General features: G+C 40.4%; 1 protein-coding gene across 4 annotated transcripts in view; it reads right to left on the reverse strand.

The window, feature by feature from the left end:
• MYO5A (myosin VA) overlaps positions 1–25,280 on the reverse strand; it is a 65,817-nt gene that overhangs the window by 17,292 nt on the left and 23,245 nt on the right. For 3 of the 4 annotated variants that reach the window (XM_026709606.2, XM_087941898.1, XM_087941900.1), the window contains 23 exons: positions 24,784–25,049; positions 24,313–24,394; positions 23,900–24,040; positions 23,316–23,441; positions 22,913–22,996; positions 21,426–21,584; positions 20,683–20,780; positions 20,475–20,561; positions 20,269–20,377; positions 18,664–18,875; positions 16,942–17,098; positions 15,110–15,349; positions 14,609–14,857; positions 12,648–12,741; positions 12,320–12,468; positions 11,102–11,215; positions 10,199–10,339; positions 9,338–9,391; positions 8,395–8,622; positions 6,804–6,904; positions 5,447–5,524; positions 2,214–2,412; positions 806–899 (listed from right to left, as the gene is read on the reverse strand). In XM_026709606.2, coding sequence (XP_026565391.1) covers positions 806–899; positions 2,214–2,412; positions 5,447–5,524; positions 6,804–6,904; positions 8,395–8,622; positions 9,338–9,391; positions 10,199–10,339; positions 11,102–11,215; positions 12,320–12,468; positions 12,648–12,741; positions 14,609–14,857; positions 15,110–15,349; positions 16,942–17,098; positions 18,664–18,875; positions 20,269–20,377; positions 20,475–20,561; positions 20,683–20,780; positions 21,426–21,584; positions 22,913–22,996; positions 23,316–23,441; positions 23,900–24,040; positions 24,313–24,394; positions 24,784–25,049 — 3,262 coding nt within the window. The remainder of the gene's footprint in view (positions 1–805; positions 900–2,213; positions 2,413–5,446; positions 5,525–6,803; positions 6,905–8,394; positions 8,623–9,337; positions 9,392–10,198; positions 10,340–11,101; positions 11,216–12,319; positions 12,469–12,647; positions 12,742–14,608; positions 14,858–15,109; positions 15,350–16,941; positions 17,099–18,663; positions 18,876–20,268; positions 20,378–20,474; positions 20,562–20,682; positions 20,781–21,425; positions 21,585–22,912; positions 22,997–23,315; positions 23,442–23,899; positions 24,041–24,312; positions 24,395–24,783; positions 25,050–25,280) is intronic. The other variant, XM_087941899.1, reaches the window with a different exon arrangement.

Here is a 25,280-nt window from a genome sequence, read left to right on the forward strand (position 1 = left end):
TCCTTACAATTTATATTGACTCCTAGTATGATTTGATTGCTGATTGTACCCTATGACTATTATTAAGTGTTGTACATTATGATTCTTGATTCTTAACGAATGTATCTTTTCTTTTAGGTATACTGAGAGTATTTACACCAAGACAAATTCCTTGTGTGTCCAATCACACTCGGCCAATAAAAGAATTCTATTCTATTCTATTCTATTCTATTCTGTTCTATTCCATTCCATTCCATGTATTGTATTGTATTGTATTCCATTCCAATTCCATTCCATATTTTCTATTCTATTCTATTCTATTCTATTCTATTCTATTCTATTCTATTCTATTCTATTCTATTCTATTCTATTCTATAATGAAATGTTAGCAAGAAAACAACTAAGAGCACTGAAGATCCCACAGTTTAGCCCTGAGCTACAAATATTCTCCTTTATCGGAAATTCTATCTTATTGTAGTTGCTACAAGGAAAGGACCCAAAACTCAATATATTACTTTTGTACCTTCTAATAAACAAAATTCAAGAGAACAGGAGTGCAAAAACAAAAACAAAACCCAAAAACAATGCTGCCACCTGGCAACTAAAAAAATATGCTGAATGGTTATCTTCTCTCAACCAGCTGGCACCACAGCTCCTAGGACAACCTGTGCAGCTCCTTCAATGCATCCAAACTTAATTATTATTGCAGAATACCACTGTATTTTTCATGAGGAACTTCAAGAATCTTTGTCTCGGGCAGATAAAAAGGTATGCCTGTATTTAATATTTAGAAGCAGAAAACGTTGACCGCAGGTCAATACTATACCTTCAAGCTCATCGATTTTTTTGGCAAAAACTTTCAGCTGCTTTTTCAGTTTCCGCACCGTCTTGTCCTGCTTCTCCATCTGTTCCATCAAATCCTACCCAACAAAATTGAGGACAAAATGGGTGAGAGGCTAAAAAAAGAAGGAGCAGAAAAGCAACAGACCAAACAGAAACCGGCGCCGCTAGTGCTGCAAGAGAAAACTCAGGACCAGCTGGGAGGCAACGCCACCATTTGGCTAATATCGGCAAGCCTGGCGTTTTTATATAAAAATCTTGCTTTCAAAGAGAGGGACGGAAAATGCATGCAGCCTGACAGAGGATTTACGTGAACCTCGTTCAAGAGATGCAACAAATCCCGTATCCTGGTTTCTGGCAGATTCTCTCCCACAGGGCTTAAGGGGATTGTAGCACCTGGTAGTAGTCATCATTAAACCTTACAGGAACATTTGGCCTGTCCCTATTCTGGATGGATTTGCCGAGACAAAAATAATCTGGTCCTTTCCATATTGTTTTTATCGTAAGGTTAGTGACGTTCTACTGGAATATTGCAGTAGAAAAGCAGGCCCGGAGGAGAGAATTTAAACATGATGCTCTCTTATGCCCATTTTCTTATGTCTCACTCGATCCTCCCAACGACCAGCCACGCTTACTGGGAATTCCGCATGCAGCACTCGCCCGAGATTTCTGGAAGGTCATAGCTTGTGGGAAACTACTCCCAGGTCCCTCCAAGGTATTGCGTGAAAATTAGCGAGCTGCAGATGCTTTGTTGGGATTCGTGCACATGTCGCAACTAACTGAATACACACCTGATTGGATGCTTTAAAACAGGCTTGTCCAACCCGTGGCCCGCGGGCCGCATGCGGCCCAGGTCAGCTCGTAATGCAGCCCAGTGCCCACCCCAACCTTCGTGCAAGAGGATGAGGCAGCGAGGAGGAGGAGGAGAGGTAGGCATAAGGTGGGTGAGCTTTCTCCCCCACCCCAGGCCCCCGCGTTCCTTTCTCCCTGGTTGACTATTTTTTATGCTATCTTATGAAAAAAATGTTTTCTATGGTTTTTTTGGATGATCAGGTATCGTTACTGTTATTTTATTTTATGTGCAGCCCAAACCAAATTTTCATCTTCTAATGTGGCCCAGGGAAGGTGAAAGGTTGGACAAGCCTGCTTTAAAAAAAAAAAAAGAATATAAGGCCTTAGAACAGAGGTCTCCAAACTTGGCAACTTGAAGACTTGCGGACTTCAACTCCCAGAATTCTCCAGCCAGAGAAGAGGAGGAGGCCTCAAGCTCAGCTTAGAAAGTCATGGCTATCAACAAGGCTTCAAAAAAAACCCTCCTTTCTTTGTCCTCTTCCCCGAAACCTTGGAAGTACAGCTGGGTTTTTCGGACTAACGAGTTATGGAAAGTCCCTTACCAGGTTTTCGTTGGTCAGGCGGGTGATTTCATGCTGCAGGCTGGCCTCTATTCGGGCTTCTGGGGGCAGCTGGAGGTTCTGGGCCAGCAACTGCTGTTGGCGGTTGTTCTCCTCCTTCAGACTCTGGATCTCTCCACGGAGGGCCTCCAGATCATTCTCATGGCTTCTCTTCTGGGCCTGCAGCTGAGATTCCAGAAGCCTACAAGAAGCCAATTGACGAAGGCCAAGAGGGAAGAGAAAGTCGGGAAGAAGAAGAAGGAGGAGGAGGAGGAGGAGGAGGAGGAGGAGGAGAGGAAGAAGAGGAGGAGGAGGAGGAGGAGGAGAAGAAGAGGAGGAGGAGGAGGAGGAGGAGAAATGGGAGAGAAGGATGGGAAGGAGGGAGGAAAGAAGAAGAAGGAGGAGGAGGAGGAAGAGAAGAAGAAGGAGAAGAGGAAGAAGAAGAAGAAGAAGAAGAAGAAGAAGAAGAAGAAGAAGAAGAAGAAGAAGAAGAGGAGGAGGAGGAGGAGGAGGAGGAGGAGGAGGAGGAGGAGGAGGAGGAGGAGGAGGAGGAGGAGGAGGAGGAGGAGGAGGAGGAGGAGGAGGAGGAGGAGGAGGAAGAAATAAACCAGCACATTTTAAAGACTTTCTCATCACAGATTGGGCATTTCAATTGCTGCTGACAGGAGTAAGCGACCGACTGATCAGGGAAAGAAAGAAAGCCAGAAGAAGGTTCTTTAAACCCTTTTGAGTGTCTTGAGGCTGAAGCTTTGCTTGACTTGACTATGGAGACTGAGTCAAGTTGTCCCAAAGGTGCTTTAAAAAAACAACAACAAGACAACTGAACTTTGTTTTTCCTCAAAGATGTTTCACTTCTCTTCCAAGAAGCTTCTTTGAGAAACGAAACGTCTTCAAGGGAAAAAAAGAGTCCAGTTACCTTTTGAAAAAGCACCTTGGCTTGACTGACTTCACCCATGCAGCAGAACTAAGGCTGATTCTGCACAAGCATGTTTGGGCATTCGGGTTTTCTTTCCAAAATAGCTGAATTACAAAACTACGAAGCAGGTAGATCCTTCTGGAGAGCTGTTTCTCAATCTCATCCAGTTTAACATGTTCCAGCTTCTAGAATTCTCCTCCTAGTAATTCTAGATGCTGAACTCCACGCAAAGCTTGAGGCTGGTGTAAATGCTACTTTACAGCCACATCTATTGCAAAGAGGACAACTTGGGGGAGGTGGGGACGTCTATGGGGCACTATTGGGAGGGCAGAAAATCTACAACTGGCAACAATTAGTCAACAGGATTGCATATACCATCTAACTGAAGTTTATTACAAATAAATACAATTTGGTGACTGCTACATTTTTATCATCCTGGGGAATATTTCGATTTTCTGTCTCAAGACACTTAACATCTTAGGCTAATGCTGGTCCCTAAACCCCAGTGAATTATTAAGTAACCCTAGCCCTTAAAGAGCCCTACAATTGGTTTCCTATAAGCAAAAGGGACAAATAAATTTATTACAGTGAAGATGTATTTATTAAGCAGTTCTTACTCTTCGGGATTACTCTGCTCAGAGTGAAACAGAAATATCCTAACTAAAGCAAAAATAACCCACATGGATCAGAGGCTTTGAAAGATTTTCAGAGCTTTGGTTTTAAAAGGGATATTACTGCAGATCCAATATCAGAGAAACTAATAAGGTGGGAAGGAAATCCTGTGCTACTAATTCAAAGTACAACCTGGGGCAGGTGAACCAAAGATTGATTCACCTCATGTCAATTGCGAGAGGAAACAAATAAATACATACATATAAAGAATAAATAATCATTATCAATGCTAGCACTGCATTTCCTACAAACAGGTGCTATCTCAACTATCTAGACACAGTCTTTCAGGGTTTAAATATGTCTAAGCAGATCAGCTAAGAGCTACATTGACTAAGCACATGAAGGTAAACGGGGATAATTTACCTTCCGTTTCTTTGCCATTTGCTCTAGAACCTTCCAGCAATTCTACAACACGGGGACAAAGAAACGAAAAGCTGCAGTGCCACCTTTCCCTCCGCTTTCCCTGCCGCGTAGACCAAACCCTCCCCCCCAAGTTAGCTTCTTGCAAACTTACAAAAGGATGCAGTTAATTGTACGTGTTTTGTTAGCAGTACAAGAAAAGGAAAGAGACCGGTTAAGCTGGCATTCTTGGCAAAAGTAGCATTTTGCGTGTTGTTTGACTGAGCTAAAAATGAAACTTTCATTATCACTTGGCTACCAAAATAGCACAAAACAAGAAAGTTTTAGAGAATATAGGTGTATATTTAAAATCTGACTTCTCCATTCTCCAATAAGTGGATGCATTCAGTGGCTATATTTACAGAACAGGGGGCACGTGCTGTGTTGAGATTATTTTCAAAGTGGCCTGAATCTGATTTTTTTGGAAACGGTCTGCAGAATAGCTACAGGATTTGGAATGACTTAAACTGACAAGCAAATAATAGGTTGAATTACTTGTATGTTTCATTCCGCTAATCTTAGGATAGGTACAGGACTATGCGTTTTGAACTTTATCTTTCTGTTTTTAGACTATGCATTCTTTTTGGGAGATCAATAACTAAGTTTGGTTTGCCACCTTTTCTAGCTGACACCAAGATTTCAGGGACTCTCTGAGAAATAGGTCCACTTAATACTGCAAATCCCCATAAGTTGTAATAGCAGATACTGTAGTTCCTCTGTCTATTAAATATTTTGATGGAGATCATCCAGGCAGCGAAGCCAGCAGAACAAACAAAAAAATTCACCTTCTTTCCAAATAAAGAAACAAAATTCCATAGGAGAAGAACGTGTTAATTAATGTCAGAACAACAAGAGTTTGTCCTCTAGTAGAAAACATGGACATATTTTGTATTTATTGGCTGTGATGGACTTCTTTCCATCATATCCTCACTTGTCCTATCCTGATGAAGTTCCCAACTTATAAATGGATTCTGCTTCTTCTTTTAAAGTTTTACACAAGTCAGAAGATTCCTAGACATGTCAGTCCTAATGCTAGATTTCTTTCTAATATGAGGCTTAGATGCCCAAAGCCCTATTGAGCCAGGCAGTATGTAAATCTTATTAATACATAAATGCACACTCTTCTCTCTCTTCCTTTAACGAACACATTTGGATGGAATTGCCAAAAGCAGCCCCACAGCATGTTAGTGACACAAGAAGGCAAGAAAGAATGCAACAACACCACCCCCATCCTGAGAAATCTGGTAACCTGTTGGCTTGTTTCAGCCCTTCATATACCAGCCATAGTTCGCCATCCTCGTTCAGCAAATGACAGTCTTGAGGTGATCTTCCAAGAGATATTTTTTTTAAATGCAGAAACAAAAACAAAAAAGTGATGGAAATGATGGGACATGTTAAGTAAAAGGACAATGCAAGCTGAAGAGTGTAATTAGGAGACAAAAAGAAGTAATCTTTTTTTGGTCTCAGTAAATATTAATTCCAAGCTATTTACTCATCCGATGTCGTAGAGATCCTAATATCTAAATTTAAACAAAAATGCAACCTTCCTAACTTGTATTTGTGTAATCCTACCTAAATCTATTGATTTCACTGGGACTTCCTCCAATGTGAATATAGAACTATGTATTTCGTCTATTACTATAGAAGTAACACAGTTGTAAAAGATAACCTGAGTACAATCCAGTTTGATAAGATGTGTTCAGATAAAGCTGCTTTATTTCAGATTCATTAAACCCAAACAAATAAGCCACATTTTTATTAGATCCAGATAAGAAGGATTTTACACAGCGCAAATAACTGAAGAAGGGAAGAATCTTCTCAGACTTATTTATTCACTGTGACAGGAGGCCAATGTAATATTTCTGGGCAATAGATGCCAATCAGAAAGTATTTTCACTGCTGTTCTGCTTAAGGGCAGGTCTGATACTGCAACCAAAGTTGGCAAGAAAGAGTACCAGTACCCTACATTATTTACCGGCTTCTTTCTATCCCTGGAACAATTTTGCATTTTAAAATAGTTTTTTTCCCCCTTTGTACAAACAATGCTAAGAGATAAAAATCAAGGCACAGCATTAAGCTGTATTTTTACAAGAGGATTTAGCAAATTTCAGAATAGTGTATCAAAACCACAAAAGGCTTTTCAAACATCAAATTCAAGCTTATTTCAGGTTTATTTTCCTATGAAAGCTGAAGGCATTAAAACCATCTTGCTCTTTAGAGAGATTCAAATTAAAGGACCCAAAATGTATACGTTTAAAAATCAAGATTTATGGCCTGAAAATGCTGGAGGTGTGTAAAAGGTTTTGAATTCAAAATACCCTGTTTGGAGCTTGAAGCAATTATCCCATATTCAAGATGGGCTGTTATGGTCCTTTTGGAAGCGGTTCAGGGCTCAGGGTATTAAATCTTAAGTTACAAGCACTTCCAAATACGCTGTTTCAAATGCTAAATGGGACTTTTCAAATTCAAAATAGCTCAACAGTTGAAATGTTCTGTACATTTCATAAGGCTGGAGAGGAGGAGGATGGGAGCCAAAAAGACAGAGAAAAAAATAGAGATAATAATTAATGTTGGGAGACAAAAGTCCAAGATTTTTAGTAATGTACCTGTTTGTCTCCTTCAGGCCAATGTAAGCTTGAGCGATCTCTCCTTTGTCCTTCAGCTTCTGAACATCTTCCAGAAGAATTGTAGAGTCTGTCATGGTGTTCTGAGAATAATCAATGGAAGGACAAATGAGAACGATTCAATAGTACATGCTTAAGTACAGGATTGTCTCAGCAGCAAATAAACTGTGCAATACAATCATTATTTAGTTATCACTAATGGTAGACTTGTCTACGCTGCTCTTCCAGAGGAGTTGCTAAAGCAATTTGATCTAAGTGCGTTGGCCCAACATCAAGAGGTGGCTTGAGTCCAAGTCTTAATTGAGTCATGAACTTCCCTAGCTGATCTTTGGCCCAATCATGCACTCTGTCTCAATTACATATCCCAGGGCTGTTTCAAAGCTGTGACAGATTCAGCAACGGAATAAAAAAAAAAAAAAGTTCCTTGATATAGGAGAAGAGATAGCAGAACTGGCGTGTGTGTGTGTGTGTGTGTGTGTGTGTGTGCGTGTGTGTGTGTGTGTGTGTAGTGAAAAGGGGGAATCAGCCTAAAATGCCTACGTAGTCGCAAGAGAAATAAGTTCAACCCCTCCCCCTCAAGTGCTGCTGAGCCTTATTTACCTTTTAGCAGGTATTGACCATTAGTTGGGAAGATTCCTGCGCAGAGGTTTTAAGCAATAAATCAGCTTCACTGAACCTTTGTGTGTGGACCTGATCTTTCTTGTATAGCTTAAAGAGCTTTAAGGGGAACTTATTTTTCTTTTGGAGATTCTTATTTTAGGAAAGCTACTGCCAAAGTAAAAAAAAAAAAAATACTACAATTATAATGTTCTGCAGATCAAAACATCCCTTGTTCCTTTCGTGGGCTCAATTCGGTGGCTTGCTTGAACGCATTTAATATGGACACATGGCAAGTTTACGAGGGTTCCAGCATTAAGAAATAAAATTATGTGCAGCAACGTTACCTTATCATCCTGGTAATCCATGTGCAAGCAGGAAAATAAAGAGACAGGCTAGTTATCTAACACGCATACTCATTAATTAAAGTTGATGGATGAATAAATGCAACTGCGTCAGTTGCTATCCTAACACATTTCAAAGGAAGCCGCTTCTTGTTGGAGATTGCTAAACTCTAAAACGGGGGTCTTGGCAGCTTTAAGACTTGTGGACTTCAATTCCCAGAATTCCCCAGCCAGCATGACTGGCTGAGGAATTCTGGGAGTTGAAGTCCACAAGTCTTAACGTTGCCAAGGTTGGACACCCCTGCTCTAAAACTTCAGAAAGGCCATTCCAGATGATTGTGGTAAGCAAATGGTAAGGAACTGAGCATGCTGGGCCCCCCTCCCTTCCAAAATCCCATAAATTAAGGCAACAGTTGATGAAGGACGTACTCAATGGTGAGAAGGAATAGCTTTCTGCAGTGCAAGAGTTTACACACGTAGCTTGCGCTGCTAATGAGCTATAGAAGAAAATCCATGCTAGTTATTTGGCTTGATTCTGGATTGTACTTCGGGAGAAAAGCAGCAATGTAACCTGCCCTCGTACTACCTAACGTGAATATGGATGACACCACCAGTTTTCTTTCTGTATTCACCTTGAACGGCACTGCTTCCTTCTGGCTCATCAGCTGAGACCTCAGGATGAGAACTTCCTCCTTGCGGACCTCCAGCTCCTCACTGACAGAGGTCATCTGGTCCAAAAGGACCCTGTATGCGGGGGCACCAGGCATCGTGACATCTGGAGCATTCTTTTCCATCAGGGCCTTCCTCAACTCGTTCAATTCGTTCTTTAGCTTCTTATTCTCTGACTCAAGCTCTTGACGCTGCAGGGTATCAGGTGGGAAGAAACAAACAAAAAAAAAACCAATTGTCCTCATTCACCAACGGTCCTAGTTGAAATCAAGATCAAGGTAAAGAAGCCAATTTTAGTTACTGATGGGTTTGATAAAATATCTCACAAATGAAGGTCTACTTTAATCCAGGTGAAACCCCTGTGCTTTCCATTTAAAGAATTCTATGAGTTGGTGGACTGATGAGGTCAGGAGAGACCAGTCTTTGTCTATGCATTGTCTGTTTTTTCCCCCCCACTAAAGAAATGGCAACCAGTTAACATATTCAGAGTGGAAACACTTTAAACCGGGGTTTTTCAAACTTGGCAACTTCAATGGTGTGTACTCCAATTCCCAGAATTCTCCAGCCAGCCAGGATTCTCAGAGTTGAGATCCACATATCTTAAAGTTGCTAAGTTTGAAAAACAGTGACTTTGCCTAGAGTGGAAAAGTAGTCCAGAAATGTCAGTACTTCCAGATCCACTGATGATGCATCACAAATTCCACGTACTTTTGTGACTGTGTCTCAGGCTAATAATTGAAATAACCAAATCACTACTGGCTTTCGGATTCCATTTATGCTTGTACCATAGTATGTACATGAAGCATGGGGACATTTTTTTTTTTAAAAAGTTCAGTAAATATCATTTAAATCTGTTTTTCTAATTTAGCCTATTTCAGGGATCCGAAGTAGAATATTTTTTACAACCTTAAGCGATTCGTATTCCAGTTCTGCTCCTCTCATCTGAGGTCTTTCTTCCTCCTGGAAAAATTTAAAGTACAAACCAAAATATTGCATTTTTAGAAACAAAACAATTTCAGGCATTATCAAGAATAAATGGGTACTTCAGTGAAGTCCCTGTATTCATTTTTAGGTAATTAGTAATGTTTATTTATTGTTTAAAGGTTTTAAGAATGGACTGAATTCTACAGCCGAGCCAAGAGAGATAGGGGACTGATTTTCAAAAGGTTACAATTACTAAAAGCATCACTGGTAGCTCTGCTGACTGTCTCAACAACATTAAGATAACAAGTTAAAAACTAGATTAAAACAGCTTTTAAAGTTTGTAAGGTCATGAGACAAAATACCATAAGAAAAAAAAAATATTCCGCCTTGCTTCTAACATCAATGGATCAAACCAACAAAAATTAAGGCGTGGACAACTGCAAGAAAGCACTAATCATGTTTTGTGTGTTCCTTAGTTACTTTCGGAATTTTGAGGAGGCTTTGGTGCTCCCTGTGCTTGGTTGTTTTCTTGCAGACATTTCATTACCCAGCTAGATAACAACATCAGTGCTAGAACGGAGTGGTGTTTATGCTAGCCCTTCTAGCACTGATGATGTTACCTAGTTTGAGTCAGGAAATGTCTGCAAGAAAACAACCAAGCTCAGAGAGCACCAAAGACCCCTCATTTCAACCCTGAGTTGCAAATATTATCTTGCATTGTTTTCCTCTGGAGGGAATCATGGAGCTACTTTCCACCCGCTGAATGGGGTATCATTGCTGGCATGGATCCCAACCGTCCCCCCATCCCCTGGACTAGAAGATGCGTGATCTTTTCCATCTTACCTTGGCTTTGTCCCGGAGAACTTGGTCCTCCTTCTTCTCCAGCTCATCCTGCAGGGACTGCTTTTCCAGCTCCAGCTCCTTCACTCGTTTTTGTAGTTTGAGGAAGAGAGACATGTCCAGAGGTGCCTTTTCACTTGGTTCCTGATTTAGAGGGCAAATGGGGAAGGGTGGAGATCAGAAAGTTTCCCAGCTACTGGAAGGAGGGGCAGATCTACACAGTGTTTGCTACCATTAAGAGAAACATGAAAGCACGTGGAAATAAGGACTTTCGGGAAAACGGGGCCCACAATGTAGAGGACCAACCCCGCGGCAGCAACATTGGAGCAGTAGCTGAAAATCTCTATAAGGAAAAAAATCCCAAGTTGGCTTTAAATGAGCACGTCAACATGCAAACGGAAGGGAAAAGTTAAGAATAAATGAAGAGAATGGGATGGGGGATGTATATATTTTGCTTGTTTAAAAGAGCTGCGTACGGACGTTCCAATTTTTTTTCAAATTGTTATTGTAGAAGTAAAAAAAAAATTCAAAAGGTCAGTCTGACAAACAAAGCTAATTTCAAAAGTATCGGTCCTAAAGCTTTAAAAAAAATGAAATCTAGTACACAATTCACGGTCCACAAAGATGATGTCTTTCTGCCTTATTTTTATGGAAAGAAAAAAACAACAACAGGTTGACAGTTAAGACCCCAATACAAATTATGAACACGCTAAGTTCTTGTCACTTTCTGATATTGAGATGTTTTTAAATCACAGCTTAAAAATATGACTCAGCCATCAAGTACTGAATATATAGAACATTTCTGGATATTCAAAAATGATCTCCGGAACTGATGAGATGATGACAAGATCTGCATCCCGAGCAAGGAAACTCCCGAACAAAATCACAAACATTTTCCAACCATACCTCTGTTCTCATTGGAAAGTCCTCAGCCTCCGCGATCTCAGAGCTGTAAGTATATTCTGATTCATTGCTACTATGGGTGGAATCCGTTCTCTTGTGCCCCGGTTTGGAAATACTCTGGGAAGGGAAGGAGAGCCAGCGTTAGCTTTGGTGCTTCTATGAGCTAAAGGTTTCCTGCACATTCATTGTTTCATCTCTTGGAGAGAATTTGGAAAAGCTATAGAGAAAAATGAAAGCTATTTGATAAATAAAATCAGGCGGAGAAGCAGCAAAAAGGAAGACGATTCAGGATGCCTTCCTTATTCACTACATTCACAATTTGTTTGATTGATTGATTGATTGATAAAGGGATGCCTTCCCTATTCACTCTGGTGATAGAGATATAGATAGATAGATATAGAAGATGATATAGATAGATAGATAGATAGATAGATAGATAGATAGATAGATAGATAGATAGATAGATAGATAGATAGATAGAGTTAGATGATAGATAGATGATAGATAGATAGATAGATAGATAGATAGATAGATAGATAGATAGATGATAGATAGAGTTAGATGGTAGATAGATGATAGAGATAGATAGATAGATAGATAGATAGATAGATAGATAGATAGATAGATAGATAGATAGATAGATAGATAGATAGATAGATAGATGATAGATAGATAGATAGAGTTAGATGGTAGATAGATGATAGAGATAGATAGATAGATAGATAGATAGATAGATAGATAGATAGATAGATAGATAGATAGAGTTAGATGGTAGATAGATGATAGAGATAGATAGATAGATAGATAGATAGATAGATAGATAGATAGATAGATAGATGATGGATAGATGATAGATAGATAGATAGATAGATAGATAGATAGATAGATAGATAGATAGATAGATAGATAGATAGAGTTAGATGGTAGATAGATAGATAGAGATAGATAGATAGATAGATAGATAGATAGATAGATAGATAGATAGATAGATAGATAGAGTTAGATGGTAGATAGATGATAGAGATAGATAGATAGATAGATAGATAGATAGATAGATAGATAGATAGATAGATAGATAGGCAGGCAGGCAGACAGTAAAATTTATAGGATGCCCATCTTACCTAAGGGTAATTATGCACATTCCCATTTCCCTGGAGCTATTGGAAAGCATCTATTCCCAAACCCAAGTCTGATATTGAATTTGCCACCTGGTCCACTCACCTCCATCAGCCTCATCTCATCTTTCAGGTCATCATATCGCTCTTCTAACCGGCTGAATTCTTGGAGCAGATTCTGATACCTCTGCCTTTCGTTGTTCAGGTCGAGATCCAATTGTTTTGTCTCCTCTAGATGTTTTTTCTCCATGACCTCTGCAAACAAAAAGACAAAAAACAAAGCGAGACTTCACCCCTTGCTTTCTCTCTGCAAGTGAGAAATTCCCTATTTCCCAGCATTCCCACATTCAGTTCCACAGGCCTATTTAAACACAGAAACTAGGTTTTTTTTTAAAAAAAAAAAACCAGTCAGTAAATTCCAGAGCTGAGCTTACCTGTAATTTCTTTGGCCTGGTTTTGGATGCGGCTATTCAGGTCATCCTTCTCCTCTTTAAGAAGTGTGTTTTGCTCTTTTAGTTCCAGCACCAGCTAAAAAGAAAAAGGTTGGAAAGGATAGCTTTGTAATGCTCTGGCAATAAATCTCTTTCGATATGAGTCCAATTAAATTAGTTGCTAAGTTTATAACGAGGCTGCTGATATTGTTATCAAAGTCTTTATCTATGCACAATATTTCCCTTAGTCTAGGACAGGGGTCTCCAACCTTGGCCACTTGTGGACTTCAGCTCCCAGAATTCCTCAGCCAGCTTTGGAATTCTGGGAGTTGAAGTCCACAAGTCTTAAAGTTGCCAAGGTTGGAGACCCCTGGTCTAGGACAGTGTGTCAGCAGGATCTCCAGCATGGGATTCTCCTTTGATGCATGCTTGCTATTGGCTGCCATAGTGATGGGGAAGGGATGGCTTGGCATTTGGGGTTGGGAAGTGAACTGGTGAGGTGAAGTCCCAGGTGAACTAAAAGGGAGATTTTCTCTCAAGAATGATTGCGCTGCTGAGAGGAGTTGTTTACACCCTGTCAAGGCCAACCGTCCTAGGACTCCAGGTGGGCTGAACACCTGACGATGAGCTTCACACACCATCACACTGGACGTCGATTGGGCACTCAGCATGTACCCTGGCGGGAAGGATTTGGGGAAACTTTCAATCTGTAACTTTCTTATGCTTTTTGAATCAGATCTTGCCTTGTTTTTGTTGCTGGCATTTTGAACTCAGCAAAAGTACCCCTTCTCTATTCCAATGGAGTCAGTGGTTTCTTTCTTGGATTTTAGAATGGAGGCAGGCCTGACACAGTGATTCTAGACTTTTTCTTCACCCCATGACCCCGAGACTTAACTCAAGATTTAAATCGTAACCGTTTTTCAAGCCTTTGTGGAGCCCCTTGTCAGCTTTGGAAGGCATATTTTACTCAGAAGCTTCCATTTCAGGGCCTGGGAATTTGGGAGGGGGCAATCTTACGGAGAAGTGGAAGTTTAGACATAAAAAACATTCTTCTTCTGAAGACTTATTTATAAAACAATAAAAAAAACTAGTGTAATAGATATACTGAGTATTGCTTGTATTATATATATGGGAATGTGATTATTAGTATATTGTTATACTGTTAAGAAAAATATTATTAGTAATTGTTAAGCACATGAAATATGTACCTAATCGATTGAAATGGAATGGATTTATTGTATGTTAAAAATAAAAAAATAAAAATTAAGAAAAAACATTCTTCTTCTGAGTCAAGGTCAAGCTATCCTGCACCTGGGAAAGGAGTGGTTTGAGGAAGGCCGTCCAGTTGGGACGGTTGATGATTGGACCATGTGATGGACTGATGGGTACAGGGGGTGGGATTTGGATATGTTAATAATTCAGGAAAAACCAGGAACTCTCAGATTCAGGTTTTCCCAGATGCGCCAACTCTAATTTACACGGAACTTTGAGAAAATGCTGGTCTCGGAGTTCGTTGCGTTGAAGTTTGTTACTTGGAAGGCTGACACTCTTGTGATGACATCATGCCCCCCCCCTCAGAAGTCCATGGACCACAGGTGAGGAACCACTGATCTAGGACATTAGATCAGACTTGCTCAGGCTGGAGTCTTCCATTAACATGAACCCCAGCCAGCACTACGAAGGTGCCTCTGCGGGGGAAAAAAAACTGATTTACAATATATGAGTCTGCTGAGTTTTGATGAAAAGGACAGATAGGGTAAAATGGTTTTTTTTTAAATGTAACTTTGATGAAACTGGTCTACTCAAGCTACAAGCTGAAGCCAACTGGGAAGAGATAGGAGCAAAAGTGTGGAGAATGGAACTGATGCGCACACAGGTGGGTGCGCATGTGCAGAAACGCACACATACGCACCATGTTGCTTTCATCAGCAATACTTAAAAGTGGGACCGAACGATTTTTTTACCTTGTCTGTTTCTTGTTTATAGAGGTCCGCCTTTTCTTTGATCGCTTTCTTCTCCGTCTGGATCTGTTCCAGCTCCTTCCGCAGCCTGCCGATCTCCTCTTGAAGGCTAATGAGGCGATTGGTGGCGTTCTTGGCCTCTTCTTCGCTCATCCGAAGCCTCTCTATGTCATGCCGCAGCTTCTCCGTCTCAGAAGTGTAAGCTGCCTCTAAGCTAGTTAGCTTCTCAACCAGGGACCTGGAGTCTCGTGTCTGAACAGAAACCCCAAAGAGTGCAGGTCAATCATTAGAAGATGACAGACGCAGGCTAAATATTTATGGATCATCTTGTCTCCTTAGGTCCTCATTTAGCCACCACGGAAGGATAGAAGGCTGAGTCAACCTTGAGCTGGTAAGATTCGAAGTGCCGAACTGCAGGCAGTTGGCAGAAGTAGCCTGCAGTACTGCACACTAACCACTGCGCCAACATGGCTCATTTAATCTGCAGTTGTGCACCCATTTTACCTGGTCATCGATTTTACGCTGGAGTTGCATAATCTTGTTCTCCATGCCGACGTTGAGTTTCTTGTAGTGCTCTACCGAGCGAGCTTCTATCTTCAGCTTCTTCAGTTCCCTCTTGGCCCTCATGCGCCGTAGGCAGCATTGCAGGTAAATAATTGCCTTCAAAGTCCGGTGGTAGCGCAAGCGAGCCAGCCAGCCGCGCACATGTTTTTGGATAATGGTGGCCTTGTGCTCCCAAAGCATCTGCGCATTTAAAAGAAAGGTTGAGCATCCTTTCCCTGAATTTCAGATCTCTGACTGAAATTTGCTACGGGGGACAATTAACTGACAGCACAGTGAAAATGAGTTGTGCCTGAGCTAAAAGTTATTGAAATAGAAAACATCAACGCTAAAACTAAGAAGGAAAAAATATCTCCTCCCAATTTATAGCAGTAGCTTGCTTTGCCACCCAAGGCTAAAATTATAAAAATTATTCACGCCGTAAGTCGTAGACCAAACATTCGTGTTTTATAAATAACTCAAATATTCCTTCATTGCTTCATTTGAGTAGTGATAGATTCAGCTGATAAATTAAACTAAATCAGTTTGGTATTTTTAGTTTGTTCCTATATTACATAAAACTAATACTCAGAATCAATATAAAGAATTTAAACTCCCCAAAGGAATACAGCTATTAGGAAAGATTCAAGATCCTTCATCCATCCTGTGACCACAAATTGTGATACAAATTTTGATTTGCTGGCCAAGAACGCCATTCTCTTCCAGTATATATCAGGAAAACAATTTGGAAAAGGCTGCTTTCTAATAGTACACTAACCAGGCTTTCTCTATTTTCATGTTTAAAGCCCAGCCACCGGAATATTATTTCTTATGCTTGAGTTACCCAGGGATACACAACAGCATATTTCCAACGACTATTATGTCATTGCTCTATTCAAATGTTCTAGAAATACCTTGATTCGACTGTGGGTCCTCAGGCTGACACAAATAATCCCAGTAAATCCAAAGAATATTCAAGTATCAGAAAGTTCCCTAAGTGCATTCGATTGTTTACAAAACAGCATCTCTAGAGTTGGAACAGCGGAGATCCCTGTAAAACTGTGAGCCTCCCAACAGAATCTCATTTGGGAATCTCCTTCGAACATGTGAACTGGTGAGTCAACTCTTCTTACAGGCCAGTAATTATTTTCCATACCAGTTTTTATAATCACAAGACAGCTGTTGCAAAAGCTTCCACAGGCAAAGAACATGCTATGCAGATTGAAATCATCTTTAATTACCGGAACACCATGGATATGTGTCAGAAGATCCATCAACACAACTGAATCACCTTTGAAATTCTTACAAAGCCACAAAGGGTCAGAGGCTGAAGTTTTTAAAAGGGTTCTACAATCTAACAGAAAGCAGTGAAATTTCTCCTACAGAATAAGGTTTCAATTAGAAAACAGGGGAGCTGGTTTAAATAAGGAGGTATAAGAATGTGTCGAAACCCACGAAATATAAAATTCTGGGTGTTGGTATGTCAGGAGTATAGCTATGTTTTTGTCAACAGCTAACCCCAAAGGATACTGAACAAATTGGAAAAGGGTTAGAAAGAATATCTATTATAGGTCAAGTGTTTTTTGCTCATTTTGTATTATGGGATACATATTTTGCAAAGTTTTGCACCACTATTCTTCTCTGTTGGTCTGCAAGCGCGCTAATCTCAATTGTGAGAAATGGGCCCATCGAAATAACACTAAAGCATGTATGCATTCTACTGCATCCTGGAAGAAAGTATTGCTGGATCATAACTTTTGGAGAGGATTTAAAATCACAGCCAAGATCTTGCTTACCTTGTGATACTTCTTCCTGGCAATGTAGCCTCGTAAGTGGGACTGGAGAGTAACAGTAGCTGCTCGGATGTGCCGATAACGTTTGCGGGCAGCAACCATGCGCTGGAATTTCTGGATGACAATGGCAGCTTTGGTTCTTCGTAAGAACATTGCAAGGCTGAGCAAGAAAATGGAGGAGAAGGGGGAAAAAAAGAACAGAAATGAATTCATTGTATTGGAATAAGTATCCTCTTGCGTGGAGTCAAGGGATTATTCATAGTAGCTTCCAAGATTTAAATAGTTTTTACCAAATATTTTGATTTGACTTTGGCAACCGCAACAAAGACTACCTTTAGTATCTATTGCAGTCAGACTATAGCTCAGAGTCGTGGTGGAGGAAAAAGACACGTTGCTCTTACTCCAATTCTGTAGAATTTCAGCTTCAAAAAAACCCTAAAGTAACAAGAATAATTTTGGGTCCTGCCGAAGCCACCAAGAGAGTCTCCAACCTGTTATCCCTAGGTACCATGTTCTTACTCTGCCTTATGCGTTGGATTTCAAAAGCGTTGGATGATGACCTATAGTCTGAATAAACGGAATGGAATGTGTGGAAGATCTTGGGGAAGGAAGAGAAAAAACGCTGCCCGGGAAACAGCCAGACAAGAGAAAGGGCTTATGATCAGAAAAAAGAAACTTAGGGTGGACCTGCTCAAATTGATTAGATGGTTAAAAATCGTGATGGGAAGCGTGTGAACTTAGACTTGCAGGCTTCTCTTAGCCTTACAACAAAGCAGAATTAGCTCATCTAGTTGTGTTTCCGGTCTAGTTTATGTGGGAGGACTGAAAAGAGGGGAAAGATAAAGATCTATCGTTCTACGCTACTCTCTCTGAGTTTATTTTGTATAAAGCCTCAGGAAACTTTATTAGATAAAATCTGGTTAATCACACGTTATTTTTGGGAATGTCAGTGATGCAGTAGAGAGGTTTACATCCTGATGACAGTTCAACTACAGAAGGCCCACGGCTCATCTAATTGGGCATCAGAGTTGCCAACCAAATGCTAACCAAAGAAATGTTCAAGAAATGTCTTTACTTCCCATAGTTAGGATTTAGTCTTTGCAGCCCGTGAACATAGATGGTGTATATATGACTAGGAGCTACTAATATTTAGTTTCCATGATTTGTGTTTTGCAGCCTAGACCAAGCCTGTAATTAATTTTCATGCCATGCCCCTAATCAAATTAAAAAGAGTTCATTTTCCCTATATTATGCTCCACCAACCATTCTACAATGTCTTGCTTTCCAAGCAGGCAGCAAAACAGAACGTGTGTGTCTTATGAATACCCAATTGCACGGGCCTACCTTTCAATACATAGCCTATAATAATTTTATTTTCAGGGAAACTCAGCAGATAGCAAGGAAACTATTTACACTAGCTCAATGATCAAGAAGTATAAACAATACTCCAATCGAGGAACTACTCAACTGACACAAACAAACGATAAATAACAACTTAATCAAGGAACCACCAACTCTGACAGGGCAAGCCACTAGTATTTAAAAAGATAGAAACCCCACTCCCTTCTAGCACTGATGATGTTACCTAGTTGGGTAATGAACTGTCTGCAAGAAAACGAACAAGCTCATAGAGCACCAAAGACCCCACAGTTCAACTCTGAGCTACATATATTCTCTTCTATCAAAACTATTTACAGCACACCATCCTAAGGAAGATCAGCTTACCATCGTGCCTGGTATCCACGGACGTATCTCTGAATAGTGACGGCTGCCTTCCTCATGCGCAGGTACTTCTTCCGCATCAACCACCCCCTGATCGTCTTTTGGATACGGATGCAAGCTGCTCTCAGTTTATCGGCCCTTATTTTTTCCAAATAAGCTACTTGACCAGCCCGGAAAAATATTTTTGTCTTCCCAAACTGGTACTTATCCTTGTCCTATTTTCAGAAGGAAAAGTATAATCAGTATCAGATCTGACCCACTTTGCAATATAAATAAGAAGGCAGAGTAGGTCCAATAATAGAAGAATTAAAAATATCTTACGATACCATGAAGGTGATATTATGCAGAAGCAGCAGAGAATATTAAAATATAATTTTTAAAGGATCAAAATATCTGGATTGTACCATTCTATTTCTAACACATCATGATGATTTCAGAATGTTAAAAAAATGTAGGGTGTTATTATTCATTCTATGTTAGGGAGTTCATTCTAAGCACGTGCGCTGTTTCCCAAAAAGCAGGAGGGTTAAATATATATCAATATACCAAAGTGTCGAAGTTTAAAAGGAAGATTTAATTAGGAATCTAAATTAATTAGTCTAAAGGATTTTTCATCCAGTTTTGCTTCCATGGGATGAATGGATTTTCAATCTTATATATATGCTTACCTGAGACAAGCCCCATTGAATTCATGTGGACGGAACTATTTCTGCATAAACATGTGTGTGTGTGTGTGTGTGTGTGTGTGTGTGTGTGTGTGTGTGTATGGTTGCTTTGTTAGTCTCTGATTGTACTTTGATTTCTACACCCTGGGCAAAGGTCAGATTGCACGCGACACATTGGATTTTTCTAGTTGGCAGTTCTATAATTTTCTCCAGGAACTGAAAACAGTTTTGGGGGGATGTATGATAACTCATTTGCATCAAGATGGAGGAGCCTTCATACAAAGCTATTTTCCTGATAAAAAGCCCCTTCCCTTCCTATGCTATTCTTTTTTTTTTTAGAGGTATGGTGATAAACTAAAATGTTATTTTGATTATAGGTCATCAAGGCAAGTATCAACTCTTAGCAACCATATAGATAGATCTTCTCCGTGAAAAATGATGTCTTCATGTTGAAAGTGAGGAAACAAATTTAAAAATAAGTATCTCCTCCCCCTCTGTGCTTAATTAATGGATGGGTGGATGGGTGGACGATCGATAGATAAATCGATATGGATGGATGGGTGGGTAGGTGGATGGACGATAGGTAGATAAGTAGGTAGGTAGGTAGATATGGGTGGGTAGACAATAGATAGGTATGTAGGTATGTAAGTAGGTAGGGATAGATAGATAGATAGATAGATAGATAGATAGATAGATAGATAGATAGATAGATATTGCTAGATATGGGTGGATGGATGGATAGATGAGTAGGTGGGTGGGTGATAGGTAGGAAGGTAGGTAGGTAGATGGGTGGAAGGACGGACGGACGCAAAGACAGATAGACAAGATAGATAAGAGCACACTGGTAGAGGAGACTGGAGAACCATTCTATTACCCATCCTTCAAATGACAAGGGTCCACCCAGTGGGGGCTAGTTTTACAGGCATTAAAGCAGTGTAACTACCAGAATCAGCTTTTCCAAGACATTCTTGCAGGTCTGCTTCCTGTCACTGAGGACATCTTTCTGCTTCATCAGGACACGGTAGCGGCTGAAGAATTCTTGATAGGTCCACCTGGTTTCAAGAGGCAAGGTGGCAAGGTTAGCCGGTCAGAAAAGACCTTCGAAATGCAATCTGTATCCCCACCTCTCGTGCATGATGACACACTCACCTCGAAGGGAAACCAGCTGCGCTGATCCGGATGGTCTCTAGCACTCCGCAAGCTCTCAGCTGCTGTACGGTCCGCTTTTCGTCGAACCTACATGTGAAGACACAGCACCGAGTCATTCGTGACACGAGTGTGATCACAGAACGGAAGTTTTTATTGTGAGGGCACAATATACGTTCAGAGGGCAAATACGACAGCGTCATGGACTTACATAAATGGAAACTTGAAGTCATTTGGTTTAATGCACCGCACGTAGTGTGGCGTGGTGGCATTGAGGGTCTCCATCAAGAGATGCAGAGAATTTCTGAACTATAGGAAAGATCAAAAAAAAAAAGGGGAGGAATTGTACATTTTTTTTCCTTTCTTTTGACTGAAACTTCTCCACGCAGCAATTTCTGCAGCAACAACTAACATAAATGACAAGTCATTTGCTATGCAATTATTTTTAAAGCCAGCCTGCATCTGTATTCATCACTGAAATAAATCCAGATCAGACTTATGCCATGGTCCAAAAAGTACAGGTAATCCTCGCTTAGTGATTGTTCAAAGTTATGACGGATATCCCCAGAGCTATGTATGGCCCCTTTTGGAAGTCTTGATGGCCGCGTGGTTCCCCCACATGGTCGCATGATTGAATTTTGGGTGCCAGACAACCATCTCCTTGCAGCATCCCATGGTCACATGACTATGCATTTCAGTATTTCGGGGTGGGAGTGTTTTTAATAACGTTTCCTTCCAATTTCTGGCAAAAAAACCCATGCTCATAATGACCGCCACACTTGCTTAACAATTATGGTGCTCCCTTAACAATTCAGCAGTAAAATTTCACTATTTCTCCACAAAAGGTTACAGTAAATGTTTCTTTTCCCATCCTCCATCATCACAAGGGACAGCCTTGAGGCTGCACAATCCACAAACAGCCCAGAACAGAGAAATGCAATATGTTCCCTTTACCTGATGCCCCACGGTTTTCTTGTGTTCCTTGCTTGCTTGGGCCATTTTTGACTTAGCTGGTTTCACGGCTGCTCGAGACAATGGGGTACGACCGGACGGTGTGGCTGAGGTGGGACTGATGGCCTTCTCCACTCGAAACAGCTCAGGCAGCATCTTAAACTGATTCAGACACAAGGGTTTTTAAAAAGGGCATCTCTGAATTAGGAAAGAGAAGGTTTTCCCCTGAGGTAACACAATAAAAAGGGGAACCAACGCCAAAAGAGATTATCATTTGTGAGTTGGCTTTGTTACTTTCAAGGTGCTTGTAAAAATATGACAGCTTTGCTGCCAGGATTCTGGCAGATACCCCAATTAAATCATGAGTCTCGAGCCAAACTTCCAAAACTTCAAAAGGATTTATTGGGAGTTAACATATCTGGCACTGCCTGGGTGTAGTCAACTCTGAGACACACAATTAATTGTCACCCTTGACCCTAGTTTTCCCCAGGTGGATCATAATTCATATTCTCCAATGAGACACATCCGTAGCCAAGAGTCATCAATTAGGTTCTCTAGTTAGAATTTTGCTGGCAGAGAAACTACAGTCATCTAGTTACTATCTTTGAAAAACTATTTATGGAATGCACTTTCAATTTCCAAGCTGCCGCACTGCTCTTTCAAACCCCTTTCCCCCTTCCTTTTCTGTTGGCAACTCTAAAAAAGACCATAGAAATATTTTATGAGTTAACATTTTGCTTTATAAAGCATGTTAATTTAAATGAGCAAAAGAATGTAAGAATTTCTAGATTAGAGCAATGGCACAGTTGGCCCAGGAGTCTGTGTCACACCGAGGCCAACCCGAAGCATCCGTAAAGCTTATTGACAAGGAGAATATGGTGATGCAAGACCTTCTCCACTCAGAGCAGTTATCTATACTGCTTAACTCACTCCAAGCGTGCTGCAGATGCGACATTCCTAATCTCTTAGGCTTGCGTCAGACCAAAAGTTGATTTCAAATCATGCAGACGCAAACAGTTCAAGACAGTCCTTTCCACCAAGTAAATGTTGCGGGGAAACCGTCCATACGTTGCTCAATCTAACAGTTGTGAAGTTTGATACCTAGTACTTCTCGCTCCTGTTTCTTTTGCCTTGTGAATTTTGAGTAGAACTGGCACCTTCGCTGAAATACAGGACAATCTTTCTTCCATTAAAGAAGAGATTATGGGAAAAGCGCTTAGAAGTCTGTAAGCTTCCAAGAAAGTAACCCAAATCAGACAAAAAGGAGGAAAGTAATCTTCCTTTCTGATTTTTAATTATGGACTTAAGTTTCCTATAATATGATCAGGAAGGAGTAGACAGTCCCATCGCATCTATTCATTTCTATAACTGGTTAGAATCCTATCCTGCTCTTCTCTAGGAGCTGACATCAGAAATGATGATGAAAATTCAGTCTTTATAGGATTGGGATGGTTAAGTGAAGTGGGAGGGAGGATCATTTCAACACTAACCTTACTTGATTTGAGAACATTGATCTGTTCTTCATAGACAGTGTCTTTGTTTTTTTCCAAAAATCCTTCGCACTGGTACTCCACCTGGAAATGCAAATATCCAGTTTTACCAAACAATGGTTGTTGTAGCAATAGTATGGAATCAGTGGCCCAGAAAGTCTTCTGCTTTTTGAGATTTCGAATTTCAGATTTAAATTTATAAGCTTTGCCAATGTTTCCGACTAGTAAAGGAAGCCATCATACTCAACGCAAAACATACTTGTTTTGTGGAATTGCTTGCCAAATATTTCTGTCTAAAGAACTCCTCCCAAATAACAACTGCAAAAAGAGGTCTTAATAGACCAAGACAAATACAAGAAAAAAAAAGTAATATCCACACCAGCCGGGAAACAAAATCCCTTACCTTATCTGCAAAGTGTTGAATGATAAAAGCTTTGTTGGACAATCGAGGTTTCTCAAAAAGTGCACTCTTATTCAAGTGAGTATTGTATAATTTCTGGGCCCAACTGTTGTCTGAACCTTTAGGCATCTAGAGAAGGGAGAGATGGGGAGATCACATTTCTGGTGGGAACACAGCCGTGGGGGAAAAGAGTAATCACAGAAAAGTTATAAATGGTACCCCTGAGAAAGGAAGAGATAATTTCCTTTTTTCCTGTGCAGGAATTTCGTAACATTTTTTTAACCGGCTTTTAATGTGGCCCACAGGGGAGCTGCACATCCCTTGCTATCCCAAGGAGTTTATTAAAAGAGACACATGAAATGACCCTTTGCAAAACTTAGCCACCTCATTCAAATAATGGGACTGGAAGCTTATGGAAGCTGTGGATTGGCAGGAGCCCTGCAACTTACAGAACATACCAACAGGCAAATTGTGCCGAACAAGATGAAAAAAGTGTCTCACTAAACCGGTGAGGGTATAAATTGGTATTTAACTCTTTCTGCTTTGTTCTGAGGAAATTATTCTATAGGGAAATTTGGGCTACCTACCTTGCATTCCTCATCCAGCAAATCCAGAATTCCCATTTTGGCCTCGATGAGGTTAATGCAGGGTTGATTGTCGTAGAAATCAATCAAGGTCCAAGGAATTTGTTCCCTCATGTATTCTTCTTGTTCCAACTTAAAAACGTGCTGTGTGAGAGGGCGGAATACGGATCCTCAGGGCAAGATTACAGTGACTGACTTTGCATTTTGTGTTTTTTCCTGGGGCTTTAACGGTGATACAGAAATGGAAACAGACAGCCTGTTTTGCCAGATGCAACAGATTAACGTAGCTATCCCTCTAGAAAATGATAAAGACCTTCTTCTGAACCACTAATCCAGAAAATCTGATTATCAAGTGGATAATTAAGCGGTGGGTAGAGAGCAATATGCCCCCCCAAAACCCCAAGTTTCTTACTTACCATATTGAACTGCTGCTGTAATTTCTCATTGGCGTAATTTATACAGAACTGTTCAAAGCTGTTGATCTCAAATGTTTCAAACCTGAAAAACAAAATCAACTTTTAGCATTTCTCAAAAGTATTCAACAAGCCATTTGCATGGCTGATGTGTAAAAGCTTCAGCTGAATTATTTCAGCTCTATTAAAATGGAAAGGAATGGCAAGACCAAAACAAACAAACAGAAAAATATTTGCCCAATGTCTACATTCCTTCCAGAAAAAAACAAAAAACAAAGAGTCCTTCTCGATGTAAGCTATTTGGTTTTGTCTATTATATAATCTGATTGCACGAAACTTCAAGATACTGTTTTAGACAAATCTATCAATGAAGGAAAATAATTGCAGCTCAAGGTTGAATCTATCATTTTTTTACTATTCTACTTGAAATAATTGAGATGTTACCAAAAAAATACCGAGACAGAAAGCACTCACCCGTAGATGTCCAATACGCCAATAAAAGAATGCTGTTTCACAGTGGACTGCAAAGCTTTGTTCACATGATCTACAATCCAGGTAAAAAGGTTAGCGTAGATATGCTTCGCAAGAGCGTCCCTAGCATTGATAGCCTGCAGCTTGGAAATCGGCTTGATGTAGGTCTCTGTGGCAGTAGCAAGCTTTCTGTGGCAAAGCCAGTGCGCCATCTGCTCGTATTCCACTCCCATGAGATCGCAGAAGATCCTGAGGGGTTCGTGTTTAGGCTACAATGACAGTAGGAGTTGACAGTCACATGTATTCCTATCTAGTCATCTAAAAATTTTCAAGCAGCCAAAATCCTCCCTACCATCAATCTTCTTCTTTTAATGACTCCATAATCCCTTGCGGGGGTTGTCAGGGCAACTGAATGGAGCTGACCGTTTACTGACCAGATGCCCTTCCCGTTGCCAATGTGGAGTTTTGTTCGGCAGATATATTCTCAGTTGTGCCCAAAG

This window comes from Pseudonaja textilis, chromosome 13 (assembly GCF_049901715.1).
Source record: "Pseudonaja textilis isolate UNSWEBS1 chromosome 13, rPseTex1.2, whole genome shotgun sequence".
NCBI lineage: Eukaryota > Metazoa > Chordata > Lepidosauria > Squamata > Elapidae > Pseudonaja > Pseudonaja textilis.